Source organism: Vidua chalybeata, chromosome 8 (assembly GCF_026979565.1).
Source record: "Vidua chalybeata isolate OUT-0048 chromosome 8, bVidCha1 merged haplotype, whole genome shotgun sequence".
Classification (NCBI taxonomy): Eukaryota; Metazoa; Chordata; class Aves; order Passeriformes; family Viduidae; genus Vidua; species Vidua chalybeata.
The window spans coordinates 26785678-26801033 of NC_071537.1; the positions used below are offsets into that span (position 1 = coordinate 26785678).

The 15356-nt window shown below is 36.0% G+C and overlaps 1 protein-coding gene across 1 annotated transcript; it reads right to left on the minus strand.

Annotated features, from left to right (window-relative positions):
* Positions 1–2115: 2115 nt before the first annotated feature.
* SHLD2 (shieldin complex subunit 2) lies at positions 2116–11204 on the minus strand. Its single transcript, XM_053949063.1, has 8 exons — positions 9692–11204; positions 9053–9160; positions 8099–8293; positions 7104–7238; positions 5926–6132; positions 4829–5063; positions 3114–3229; positions 2116–2549 (listed from the first exon to the last, which is right to left on the minus strand). Exons 1-8 carry the CDS (start codon positions 11202–11204, stop codon positions 2377–2379), a joined length of 2682 nt encoding a protein of 893 aa, XP_053805038.1. The 3' UTR covers positions 2116–2376.
* Between the last annotated feature and the right edge of the window lie 4152 nt (positions 11205–15356).

Consider the following 15356-nt stretch of genomic DNA (forward strand, 5'->3'; position numbering starts at 1 on the left):
TCTCTCAGTATTAATTATTTTGACTAGTAAATTTCACTTCTTGGTCATGAGTTCTGGGCACAAATGATCACACATCATGTAGATAGAGCCCAAAACCCAAGAATTGCCAGTGATGACACCAGGCCTATCTGCCCACTGCTCCACATCACCACAGTGGCTTCACCAAAGGGGAGAGAAGCCCAGTGAGCTGGGCAAGTGAGACAAGCCCAAAAGACACTGACTAATACATGAAGAACTTGTTTTAAATATAATGCTGCTATTTTAGACCTCTTTTGAACAGGAAGGGTAAAGGCACTGCTTATTGGTCACACACCTGGAAGCAGCTGTTCACAGTATATTTCCTGCAGTAACTCAGTTCAATGTTTTCAGCTGACCCCAACTACAGCACTTTGTGCTGACACTAAGGGTCAAGTAAAGAAGTCAGAGTCACAGGTGAATGGAGGCTATTCCAGTATTGGAGTACTTTGAGACAGTAAATGAGGACCTGTCCTGTCCTTTTCTATTTCTCTCTAAACACACCTCTGCTGGAGACAGAGCATTGATTACAAGAGCCTTGGTTTGACCTAGTATGACCATTCTTACACTGAAAATTCAATTAGCTTAAGCCCCCTGGGTATGTGTCTGTTTTAGTAGTAGAGTATTCTTCATTAAATAAATTACTGCTCTCTAAAGAAATTCGGAGCAATTATTCCTAATCAAAATAAAATAGGACTATCTTATCTTTTTGATTGTTCACTGGGGACCTGAGCTCTGTACCCTTCTCACTGTACAGCCATAAACCAGACACACAGACTACTGCAGCAAAACATTTTGCACAATCATGTTCCATAACCTCTACAGCTGAAATCAAACCAACTTCCTTTCAAACAGGATACAATATTAATTAATACAAAATCTTAAAAATATTAGGTTTCTCTGGGGAGATGAAACCACTTTCCATTTTGATAATATTGTTATTACCTAAAGTAAATGTTATGAATGAGAAGATACCACAGAGGAATTGTAAGATAATGGAGATCCCTGATCCACCATCTGGTATGTTACATAGTACCCTCAGTCTGTCTTGCTAATTACACCACTGGATACAAAATGAGCCTAAACTCATTACATGAAACCGAATTTGATGAAGTGCTCAACTCCCGTTATATCTTTGCTAAAGGAGTAACACCAGCAACTCAACCCCAAAGAGCTGGATTCAATTTTCAGCCCCACAAAACTACTGCAAACCAATCTGATAAGCAAAATTATTGTGTTTGTTCTGGGGAGAAAAACTACTCAGTTATCATACAGTTTACATATTACTAGAATAAAGTGATTTTACCAAATAAATTTTGTATTTCATTATTTCAACCATACCATTAAGGATCTTAAAAGTAAGCAGTTAGTAGTATTTCAGACAGTTGGTTGATGAGCTTGTGCAGAAGATGCATGCAATGCACAGTGTCTGTTAACAAATACCCCTAAGGTGGCAAGTCACCTGTCTGACTTGTGTACAGTATGGTACTCTTTTCTTCTTATCCCTTAAAGTAACAATACTTCCAGCTTGTGTGCTCAGTAATTTCAGCTAAATTGTGAAGAAACAAATTCTAATGCACTTACCAATGTACTTGGATGACTCATGACTTCATCCAAGTGAAGCAAATGAGAAAGGCCCTTTTTGACTCTACCTGAACAAGAGTTATTTCAAAGCAAGAAACATCATCAAATAAGGAGTTCTAATACAATATTTTTAACTGTCAAGCAATTTTTTTTTACCTACTGCCTTTTATATAACATCCATCTGATCTTGTGCTTGAGACTTACCTTGAGCTGAAGGAGGTAGAATGATTACAAGACAATTCTGTTTTACAAGGGAAAAGAGCAGCAAAATTGCTGAGGGTAAATGGAAAAAATTCTGCTGTTAAAAGAAGGAAAGTAACCACAACAGCAAAACAAAATCAGCAAGCTACAGATAGCATATGGGATAAGACAAACAAAAATTGTGTAACTAAAATATTACTGAATTCTCTCTGTCTTCCTCTAATATGCCAGGTCTCAGGAAAATTCATTTTCTCACAATAGTTGTGAACTTTTCTGCGGAGAAAAAGGAAAACAGATACAGAAGAAATTGTTGGAGTTTATTAATATAATTATTAACACAAAAATGCATGTATAAAAATATATTTTACGAACATTCATCAGTTATACTCCAGCAGTATATACTATTAGCAGATATTCCATACCGGTCCTCTTGATGGTTTTGCTTATTTCATAAGTTAAAACCAAAATCCTTTATTATAATTTTTTAAAGAGATTTGCTTCCTTCAGCTAAGTAACTTTTCTTCTGCTTCCCATCTGTGTGTCCTTATGGTCTTTGTTACTCAGTTAGTGCAGAGGTCAAAGATCAGGATGAAAATTCAGCAGATGGAAGTCCTTTTGCAAAGGATAGCTGTTCTCATCTAGCACGAAATGGCTTCTGATTTCCAGCAAATAGGATGCTTCTGTATCTGCCAGCAGTGAATGACACAGATCTGCTACTATTGTGCTGTAGGTTATATCTGAAGAGGGCACTGCAAAACACAAAACAATTCAATTTACACTTGATTTTCACAATACCACCTAACATTCAAGTTCTACTTCCATGAAGCTCCATTGAATTACTGGAAGTGAAGTTCAACATCTGAATAGAAAATTAGCTTTTATTTTTAATTACTTTTTAAAAACTGTTTCTCATTAAACTGTTAACACATGTGAATCACATAAAACACCTCAAGTCAAATAGGATGTATCAAGTGAAGCTTGTCTGAAACACATCTCAGTGTTTCATATCATGAAAGCATGCCAGCTCCTTCTAAAACCTCCTAAGACATTCTATTTCACACATAAGGAATCTATTTTGTTATTGAATATTTAGGTATATAACTACTACTTAGTTATATAATAGGTAGTCACATCATCTCACCTCCTGTTGTTGCAACCTCTCCTCTGAAATTCTGATTTTGTCAGACAGCCACTGAAATATTTCTTTGATGTTGGTTGTTTAGGGTTTTTTTAAACTTTCAATGATTAAAAATTTTGCTTCCATTGTGAACTTTGCTGCCTGTTTCTATCACAAGTAATTCATGAATCAGTACCTACTAATCTCTTCAGCCAGTCTGCAGGAATATTGAGGAAGATTTTTTCCACCAACTCAGATACCACATGGACATAAATTTCATATCCTTCATCTTCTACTGTCATCAAAGCAGGTCTAAATCAGAAAATAAAGTTTCATGACAGTCAGCTACTATGGTTTGTTTTCTATTGAAGCAAAATTTTAGAAAGCACTACAATTTAATCTTACTCTGCAACATAATACCAAGAAATAGAAAAATGATAAAATCTCTATGTACTCATGTGTCAAATCTGTAGCACTGGAATCAGTTTGAGCAATAAATAAGGAAATAGCCTTAAACTGAGACAGGACACTCAGACATTAGAAGGAAAATTTTCACTGTTAGGATGGTCAGGATTGCCCACAGAGGAGGTGGTGGAAATGCAAAGTGGGGACATAAGCTTAGGTGTATCACTTGGAATTGTACTATCTGTATCAACATCACCCTGTATTATCTGTCTTAATACATCACTTTATAGCCACATAATACCAAGGTATAGCTCTTGTACTGTAACAAATACCAAATGTTTTCACAAACCACTGAACAAATAAAAATCCCTATTTGGAAATACTCCCAAAGTGAGGCATTCTTACTAAATAGATCAGAAGAAAATTTTAGTGCAAAAATGTCAGGCTTTTCTCTGAAAAAAATGGACATGTAAATTCTACATCTGGATGTGTTCCCATGCTGAGAATACAAACACTGGAAATCCTTATCATTTTTCTCCCATCTTTTGTGCAGGAGCAAATTGAGGTCCTTCATGCCCACTGAGATTTTATAGTCTTATGAAAGACTGGCAGAACCTTTTCAGTTAAGGAATAAACCTCTTTGCACTTAATCCTCCCTCACAGGAAAACAAGTAGCACATAAAGATGCAAGACTATTTTGCTTAGAGGAAAAATACTAAGTCACTACCTGGTGAGATAAATAGGATATTTAAGTCATAGTTCATTAAGTAATAGTATTTAAGTCAATGATTCTTTAAGCTCATTATGAAAGAGTTTAGAAAGAATTTGAGAAAAAATTTAGATAGAAAATTTACATATTCTAGAATTCTATCACGTCCGTGGTTGTCTCAAACATTCTCTAGCTACATGTCTTTCTAGTTACAATGATAATTACATTTCAAAAGCCCAAGATAAATTGAGAATTGAACAATTAGTTAACAAAGATGTACCTACATCAACTGGATCCACTTAGTTTATTTTCTCTAAGTGTGAATATGTGTCTCACAGTGCCATCTGGTGATAGCTCACTATCTCTGCTCTCCGAGAATCTTTATTGAAAACATTTGTCAATATTATTTCTGCACAGCTGAAACTGACTAATCAGTTTAAAAACATGATTCTGCATTCATGTGATTTCAGACTTAGGCTGGAACATGATTTTCAAGGAGTTTTCCTTTGGTCCTCAAGCTTCTACTCCATCTTAGCTTTATTTGACATGGTACTGGGTAAAGATCATTCCTGCATGATATAGTATTCAAAGAAATTAAAAAGTTAGATTTAAGCTAAGAATAGCATGTATAACTAATGACAATATAATACAGCAATTCAAGAATAATAACTTGAAAATTCTTTAGAGAGACAGGGATTGCTAACCACACCTTAAAGAATTTTAGATATGGGGGAAATGAAAATGGAGAAAGTTTACCTCCCTAATAATACACACTACTTTAGCTCTATTTTGTTTACCTGTAGAATTTTTTTACTTTGCTGTATGGCAGACATCTAATACATTGCTTGTAGATCATGTTCTCATCTGGCTGTAGCTCCAAACCACATTTAGCACAACCTGAATATGTAATCATAGGCAGAGAAGCCAAAATACATTCTAGTGAAGTGTCAGCAGAGAAGATGAGTTGCTTGTACTGACCAGTGGAAATGGTAAACTTCAATTCCAAGATATGGGCTTTCACTTGAACCACTCCTACAAAAACAATTCAAAAATGAATTAAGCTTTATTTAGAACTGAAAGCAAAATCAATGGCTATAGCTGATTAGAAACCAAAACTGCTATCAAGAACTTTCTCGGTTTTTAACCCTTTGTTAACACATGCTCAAATTTTTAGAGATATTTTATTCAGTGAAAAATCCTGGTGGCTAAATATTATTTAAAAATGTATAAAAGTACTGCATTTTCAGGTACTATATTAGTAGATGCCACTCTAGAAGGTGCCTGAATAAGAGATCAAAATTGTGCGAAGAATTTCCAAGTGATTTTCTTGCCACTGTTTCAAAGACACTTAAAAGCATAGCTTTAACAACTTATCTTTTCACTATTTGTAGCATTAAACTAGAGCTAAATGCTGCAAGAACAACTTTAATCACTTCCTAGAATTTAACACTACCCATAGCAATCTCCTAGGTTTATCTAGGAGAGTATGACTGTGTAAAACGTCTTTGTCCTTTTGTAAGAAGTTTTGAATAGCAGCAGCTGTTTTACCCTTGCTTTAGAGAGTTCCAGTTTTTGAGAAACACTGATAAACTCTCAGTAATTAGTCACATCATTACTGGACTGGCTGGTGTGGACAACAAAAGTCAGCATTTCCCTCTGTGTTCCAAAGCTGCCTTTGCATGGCACCACCCACCACACCAATCTCTCTGCTGGGCTCATGGGATGAAGGCTGCATTCAGTTTGGCCAAGTACAGGGCAGCAGCCTCCAGAATAAATTCAGAACCAGACCTGGGCTACCTTAAAAAAACAATCCTCTTACTTCATCAAGACAGCATCTATTTTGCCTACTTACACATGGCACAGCAGACACTACAGAGCCATGGATAACATTTACCTGAGCATTTTTCTTCCAGGTGTGCCGAGAGCCTTGTCAACTCCATGAGGGATGTTTGACTTTTCTGAAACTTTTCTTTAAATTCAACTGCCCTTTTGTCATCATCAAACAAGCACTCACAGGATGACCATGGAGTGGTGTGCAGTTCCAAGTCACCTGAGACAGAACTGCACTGGACCAAAAGGTATTTGAAGTCCCATATGTGGTCTACAGAACAAAAAAGCAAAAAGCAGAAGAGTTTACTTTCTATACCATGGTTAATTTACAGAAAGCCAAGGTCGCTTACAAGATTTAGAAACAAATCAGAAGACATTCTCATATGGTCAGCTCTGGCAACTTCCTTTTAACTGTGATGACATGTAAGGTTTTTCCTTTCCCTATAAACTTTGCGTGTGTTGTCCCATAACAGAAATTTCATTTCATCCCTACCAAATTCAGCTGTCAAGACAACTCAGCCTTTTGAAAAACAAATCAGCTCTGAAATTTGCTGTCAGCTCTAATGCTAGCAATGTCTCAGAGAAAAAAAATCTTCATGTTATTAATCAACTTCAATTTTTTAACATGTCCCTGTTTTTTAATCTTCTATCTCCACAATTATCAATTTAACATAAAGCTAGTTTAGCTTTTCTTAAAAGAACAAGACTAGGAATAAACCAAAGTTTGGTAGTAGTCACTGCTGAAACACAGTCTATGTAATTCTTGCAAGTGATGCTTTTATCAGTTACAGTTGGATTTGATCTCAAGACCATCAGGATATAAAGCCTGACACGAGTAAAGTGGAAAGCAGAAAATGAAAAAAGGAGTAGGAAAAACCCAGCAATTCATGCTAAACCAGATAATGATAAGGGAGACCCAGCAAAACTGGTAACACAGTTAACACTCATGGATTTTTTTATAGTTACATAACCAGGCACTATACAAGTAACTGCATCTTGTAGATAGATTCAAGTTTTTAAATATTTATGCCTTCTCAGTCTTCTGAAGTGCATTCAAATTCTGTTGCTGATGGCACTGCTTCTAAACTGAGGAGTTATGTTAGAATTAGCACACAATACATTACCCCTCCAAAGGGAGTATTTAAAGATTGAATGGATAAATGTTACCAGCTGAATACTTAAAAGGCACTAACAGCATGATAAAAATCCTTTTAGACCTACCAACAGGTACAAGGACCTTACCTTTTTTCCGCTGAAGCTGGGGGTACCAAGCAGCCCCTGCTCCCCACAGAACCATCCTATAACATTGATTTCTGTTCTGTTCTACTGTTAGAATAATTTTTCTTTGGCTGCCACCTCTGTAGCTGTATACAGATTCTGAAAAAAATTGAAATTACATTACTTCTACAGTAAAAAGCATTTAAGCACACAAACCCCACGTGCCTCAGTATTACAGTGAAATCATGGTGCAATCACATTTTATGCTACAATTAAAAGCAAAGAATACACCTACAATTTCTTCTGGACAGAAAATAACCTGCTTTCCTCTGCAACAGGAATCTAGTTTGAGGGAGTGCATAAAGTATATTAATTAACTTTTATCCAAATTTTCTCTAATTGGACAACTCCCTTTGAAGCGAGAGGTATCTGAGCATCTTTCATCTCCCATTCATCCTGACTTGTATTGAGTAGAATGAAATTGTACTCAATCTCTCAGCAAATGTTGTAATTTGAAGTTCCCATAACTTCTGTAGAATAGTGGAAGAAACATTTTTCTAGAAGTTTTCACATAAAAGAAAACTATAGGCACAAGGTGTACAAGGCAAACTAAAACTATTAGTAACAGTACATACAAATCTCTACACAGCTCTTATCCAGGACATTGCATTTTTGCTTCAGTTCCACACTAAAACTACAGCATTTTTCAAAAATAATTTTTCAACAAGAACACCTGGATGCAATATATAACTAATATCTAGTTCCAAGATTTACATACTAGAGCAAATTATCAAGAGTTCTATCTTCAAAATTCTGCATTTAAAACTAATAAACATGCTATTGATGATGTGGGTAGAAATTTGTATCTTACTAGTTCAAAATGACAGTGCAATGTGATCAAATTTTTGTGCAAAGCTTGAAATCAAGCAGTGAGAAACACTTTGCCTTGCAAAATTACTATTTAAGTTCCACTATTTAAGTTTCTATTGCAGAAGGTGAAGTCCAGTGCATGAACTTACCTGTTAACACAGAAATATTGTTAATTTTCAGGATTGAGTGCACCAAAGTATTTGGCTGGAGCTGATCTAGCTGCACATACTGAACATCATCCAGTCTCTGAACTTGTCTTTGTGGAATGTCTCTGAAGTGTGGAAATTCTGATGATATGTATGCCAATAAGCCATGGAGAACACCAGCATCCACTAGAGGATAAACTTATATGGAAAAAAGGCAAAGTCACATTTTGTTTTTATGCTTAGAAGTATAAAACTTATGACTTGCAACATGTTTACATTGAAAAAAAATCAGAAGTTTTAGAATAATTTTAAGGTAAGAAATTCCTGGGATATATAACACTTGATTTGAAATTAAACTGTACTTCAGGGTAGTATCAAGAAAAGGCAGATGAAGTTAAGCTAAGTACAACACTTTAAAATACACCAAAAAAAAAAAAAATCTTGTATCATAGCTTGGTAAGAAGAAAGATGTTCTTGATCATTGACCTCAGAATCTGCCTTAAGGGCTGGTATCACAATAGTGGACACTACAAAGACAGTAAGAACAATAGTGATACTTCCACAGTATTTTTTCCCTTCAGTCTCCAACCCTCCATGGCCTACAATTAATCACTTTCCCTGAATGGATCTACTTACTCCATTTTGTAAAATATTTAATCTTCATGCAATCTCAGACATCACATGGGCATGTCCTGGGATAACTGCTCTTTCCTAAACTGAACTTGTTTTTTTAGAGTTCAGAGTGGTAGCCACCGAACTTTATCATGATCTCCACATGCCTATCTGATGTCATGTCCACATCTTGTGCTCGGGTGTTCTGTCATATTTTTCTATTGTGTTTTGTACCTCTCAGTTGCACACATTTCCATTTTATCCCATGTGTCAGGCATTGCCAGCAAAATGGAAAATAGCTCTTTTACTGTGATTTTCATGGCAATTTATGCACTACAATCTTACATTCTTCTGTATTGAGAGCTGAGCAGTTCCCCAGATTCAGTAACTGACTGGTAAATGTTGACTGAAGCATGACCTCTCCACACCAAGGATTCTCACACATTGTTATATCTGCAAGAAAAGAACAACTTTATCAACTCACGTGTCAACAATATTGAAGTGTATCATTTTTCTTGACTATATAACCATCTTACATACAGATGTGTAAGGCACAGGGTTTGAAAGAGATCACTTGGAAACACAGTGAATTTTTTTTTCATCTACCAACACCATTTACAAAGAGGTAGTAAAATTTTCTCATTGGTTTGATGTAATTCTTCAATTTTAATTATTAGCCTCCTAGCAGACACTGCTTAGGTCTGGTTTGTAGTAGCACTTGTACTTTTCAGGAACAACTGTTTTAAAACACTGACACCTTACAGAATATCCTGACTCTCCATGGCTGTGTCTGAGGGCAAACTTCCACAGAATAGTCAATGTTCCACTGGCAGGATGACTGAGAATTCAAATGATGCAAGTGATGTAAGAAAGCAACTTACAAATGCTTAGCCATAGTTCCAAATTACTTGTTCCAAATTCTTCTACTTTAAACAGGCATTTTTAAGATCCATATTTTAAAAAGGCAACCAAAAGACCTCTCACCTGTAAGCAGTACAATATCCCCAGGAAACACAGTGAGGGACCAAAATGCAGCACCATGCCACAGCACCACCTTCCTCTCAATTTCTGACTGGTCAATAACAACAATTGTTGCTACAGGAACTTTACATGAAGATTTTGGTTTATTCTTCTTCTGTATTTCTTTGATATGACAAGGATGTACAACTGCGACCAAAATATTGTACTTTTGATTTTTGCTGCAGCAATTCTTAAGCAGTGATAGTTTCTTTTGGAGTTTCTTGAACTCTGCCATCCTGTCTGGATCCACTCTCACCCCAGAACCAGGTGGAGAAGAATTCAGTTTAACTCTCTTGGATGTCAGCTGTCTTTTAAATGCTGAGTGAGGAAGTTGAAAGGAACCTTCATGTTTGTGGGGTCTTTTAGCAGAGTTCTTGTGAGAACAGTTCTCTTGAGAGCACAGTATTCCAGAGCTCAATGGCTCAATATGGATTTCATTTACAAGTTGCTCAGGAGGAACATTAAGTTCTTGATACTTCTTTGCATTTTCCTGGGCACTTTCTTCCTGTTTTGTAGCTTTAATCGAAACATTTTCCCCATCATCCTCAGAACTGAAAAGTTCAAGAGAACTTGCATCCTCTTCCTCATATTCATTTTCAGTCACATTAGTAGTACATGTTCCAACACCAGAATCACATTGGATGTGATCATACTGTCCTTCTTCAGCTTTTTTGCCTGCTTCTATTTCTGACAGTTTTACAATACTTTCCTGCATCTCATTCTGTGCAAAAACAGCCACCTGACTCAAAGTCACCACACTACGAAATTCAGTGTCTGCTGACACTGCAAAATCTGCACAGTCATTTGGTTCTTTTGGTTTGGACTCCTGACCTTTTTGGAAAAACATATCCATACACTGACTTAGATGTTCATGATGCTCACTTCTGTGAGCTGCCTGAAGTCCCACAGACTGCAGATGGATGCTGACCTGCTCAGTGCAGGCAACCAAAGCAGAAATGTCAGAGCTGTTAACTTCTGAAGGATGGGCTTTTCTAAACTCAGTTAGCTCTGGGCAGCAGGCACCTGCTGGTTTCTCCAGTCCAGCTGATTCTGCACAGCCCTGGGGCAGGTGTTGATCTGCAGCCTGATTTACATCTGCATGTATAAATCTATCTTTGGATTCTTGACAATCAGAGCAAGTTAAACCTGTGCACTTTTTAGGCGCGCTGGTACCAGGTAGTGCCACAGGGGCAGGAGATGGCAAATCTTTTCCTTCTTTTGCCATGACCCTGCCCTGCTGAGCGCTGTCTCCACTGGCAGGGACTCCTGTGGCTGTGGAGCTTTCTGCCTGGGGCACCGAGGGGGCAGCAGCACCCTGGAGCTTTCCCGAAACAAACGCGTGGCTCTCACACAGCCCGCGCAAGTGCAGCTCCCTCCATTTCTCACCCCTAGGGGCTGAGCTTTGCTCCAACCCCTCCAGTGGGCTCGGAATACTGGGTGCTCCCACAAAAATGTGAATTTGAGGTCTTTTTGACATTTTTGACTGCTGTGTAAGTTTGACTTTAAATAATGTGGTTTGTGCAATAAGGACAATAATAAATATTAAAAAAAAAAAGGATTTTACTTTTTCTTTACAATTTTAAAAACACCTAAAATTCATGGGAGTATTTCATAGTTTAATTGGTAAATGCACTACTTAACTACTTAAAGCCTATAAAAATAGAGGTACAAAATCTAAAAAAGGGAAATTATTTTAGAAACACTTAGCATTTATTTCTGTCAAATTTGCACAGAAAAATAAATTTACAGCGACACCTAGTTTCTGATTCTGATACATGGAAACACATTATAGTGAAGTTAAAATTAAGTTAAATTATGGACTTATTTGTCTTCATTTACTATTGGTAATTAAACAGTCAAATGTGACTTCACTATTCAGTACTTGATTTTAGCTCATCTGAAATAAATGTTAAGAAATCTTCACAGCATAGTTAGGAGATCATATCATCTCCCAGAAAATTACAGTTTCAACTAAATGATTAAAACACTAGAGCTATTTAAAGTTTGGTAGAAATGCAGTATTTTATGTGCTGTTTTGGCATGAAACTACTGTTTCAGACTATTACTGATAAATAATAATTATTTAATAACCACTAAGAGGTCAGTAAAGCTTGAGCAGGTGATTTAGGATTTGCTTTAATTCATTTATGTATCAAACTACTTAAGAAATTACTAGCTTTTCTAGCTAATTAAAAATAAGCCCACTTACACAGCACACAAAAAGACGACCTTTTTTAAAAATTTCTGCTGTATAATTTTAATATGTGCAGAAAAAGCTATAACTGCTCCTTAAAATGCTGATTAGAGCTACTTGTTTTGGGAGTGCTGTTGCTAATAGAAGTTGCTTCAACAGGCAATTCTGAAGATGTAGAGAACATCAGAAAAAGTTCAAGAGCTAATCCAGCTGTAAATAGAAGGAAAAGACCATTAAAACAAAAGCAGCATTGAAAAATAGGCAATTTTTTCATTTAGCACTAATTAAATTAGCAACCATTTTCCAACAACCCCACTAGGGGTCAATAAATCTGCACATTCATAAGGCTCATTGTAACATGGAAAAAACATAAACACCCCAGAATGGTGATCTCTGGTGTATTATTGCTGTCACTGGAAAAGCAATATACAATCACTAAAATTAGAGAGGGCAAAATACAAAGAAGCTACGAAATCCAGTGACTGGTATTGTTCACTTTTATCCTCATAACAAAATAAATACCATTTAAAATATTGGAGTGCCCAAACTTCTGCAGTTGTACATTTAAATTTAGTCCCAGAAAATGGTAACTCTTAAAGAACAATACCCAAAGCTGTGAAAGCTTTGAGTTATATAAAGAATGGTAATATATAAATAACCAGAAGAACAGAATTTACAGTCCACACTAAAGTAGTGGATCAGGTAAGAGAAAGACTAAGCAAAGTGATAGTGAGGTTGAATCCCTAAAGAAGTGATGTTAATAAGTTTTGTAGATAAAAGGCTACAATACATGATGTAAAAAGCTTAGTTACAGATCTGTGACAAATATTAAATGTTACTATCAGTTCAAATGAACTTAGCAAATGTCCAGTTATATAGCAATTTGTCAGCCCCTCATTTTAAGTATCACTTCTCTTTTGCTTGTTGACGTGCTTAAAGGTATACAAGTTACACAAAAAGTTTTCCTTGACTTTCCAGTTCTGTAACTTCTCAAAACTTTGGATTTGCTTTCCTGATTCACATTTTGCAGTGCCAGTACATTGAGGCCAGGTTGGATTGGGCCCTGAACAACTTGGTCTAGTGAAACATGCCCATGGCACAGGGTTTGGAACTTGATGGCTTTTAAGAGCCTTTCCAAGCAGAGCTGTTCTATGATTCTACGATCACACCAAAAGAATTGAATAGGAATGTTATTTCATGAATGTTTGAAATGAAAGCATAGCTTATATTTTCAAAACATAAATTACCTTAGGAATGGTAAACAACCTCTGCCAACTTTCTGATTCGTGCAATAGGTCCACTACTAAATGACCTACTTTGGCAATTTCCAAGTGACTTTTTGGGTCAAAGATGTCAAACTCCTTCCTGCACTAGGAATCATCAGTACCTAAAATCATTTAAGTCTGTAAATCAGAAAGAAAAAAAAATTAAAGTTTACCTAAATTCTCTGTATGCAAAAGTGTTTACAGAACCCTTGCTTTGCTGCTTTAGAACAGAATTATTACTCACTTCATGAATTTTGTTAGTGAAGTCCTACACCTTGTTATAAATAAAAGTCTGAAAGAACAACTCACTACAGATTTTAAAAGGTGAGCAAAAAAACTATCAATTATTTTAGTAAAATTCTACTGCCACAAAAAAAATCCATTTTATACTGTAGTTAAATTATCTGTGGGCAGACAGCAGGTTAACTAACTACACAAAAGATAACAGGAGCTAAAACTCATGAAGATACAACTGAAACCTGAATGCACATACCCATTATACCTGTTAATTATTACACCATTTCCTAATTTGTGGAAAGGTGCTCTATTCCTAGCAGCCAATGAAAGCCAAGCTTTTTATCTCTGTAATGGTCAGAGTCTGATTGATGGGTCAATGATCTATTAAAAAACAGTAACTACATCAGCAAGTTTTACCTTTGCAAGGCACTGCAACTGAGGTTTAATATACAGAAATATATTATGCTACAGAGTGTATTTCCTCCAATCTAAACAGTAAGACAGCAATTCCAAATTTAAAGGTTTTTAAAACGAACTGGCATTAACAGATTGTTAATCTCTAGTGATTTGCTGCACATAGAACAAAATTAAAAATAGATTTAAAAATCCTCTTCCCTCTAGAAATGTTCTGATGCTACATACATGATCTTTAAGTATCCCTAAAAATACTCATCAATTTTATTCCATATTTTTCTGCTCATTAATAGTATTCACTCACCATGATAATCATTAAGCCTTATGCCAAGGTAATTTAAGAGGGTGACACAGCTTCAGCTTCCTATAATTCCTGAATATTCACAGTAGCCACATGCCTAAATTTTTGTTTTGAGAAGTTATATCCAAATAGTCTCATCAAGTCTTTACTTAAGCCTTGTACACTAAAAGTAAACGACACTAATTCAACCTCCAGTTAAGAGTTTATGTCTGTTACACACTACAAAGTTTCAACCTACAAATAAAATCACAGAAATAAAAGACAGCAATGCATCAGAAGACAAAGAACTATACCAATATAATGCAAAAGTGTACTTTCCCCTCTAGAAACACTAAAATTTTAGGGAACAAACAATGTATTCTTTTAACTTCTTACTTCGATTTGCTGCAGCTTGATGAACATCCTAAATGGTAAGTGGTTAATGATTTAACCCCTAAAATATGCAAGAAAACATTATATTGTCCTTTACCTGCTGAAAAGCTGGCCCAGTAAATATATAAAGTAGGATATTCCTTAAATTCTAAATTTTAACTTCTATTGTAGAGTTTACCCTCCCTTATTCACATACTTGACTTTATACTCCTCCTACATGTAGTATAAAAAATTAAAGGATTGATTCATCTACCTTACAACAGAGGAAACTGAATTATTCATAGCCATCTTCAGAGTATTTTGTTTCAGTTCAATTCAAGCTGTAGGGTTGTTTGGCTGGGCTTTTCTTTTTTCAACAAATCAACCCACGTGATTGTGGAGTAGAAAATCTACTAAGACAGTTGCTCACCAAATGGAAACCAGAAAAACCTCTTGATGCAGAATTCTGATTACATCACAGGAAACTCTTCTGGCACTTTCACCATGCTGCTCAAATCTCCCTCCAAAAGTCAACATGATCTTTTTAAAAAGCCAGGTACTGCAGCTGTACAGTAACTTTGAAAGAAGAAACAGCAAGCAGTGTAGTAACAGCTTCATACACTTAGAAACTGAAACAACTCTGGAATGAAGCGATGAATACATTACACATTTGCTTGCAACTTGTGCAAGAAAAAGGGTGATACTTCTGCCAACAGCTCCTGCTGGCACTGCAAGTGAATCAATATAACAGCAACAGCACCTATCTTCCAAATCAATAAGCTTGGTCCAAATATATTTTGAGAGGAACACGATGGAAAATAAAAACTGACAGAAGAACTCAAGCTAAGCACCTTGTAGCTGGAGCAA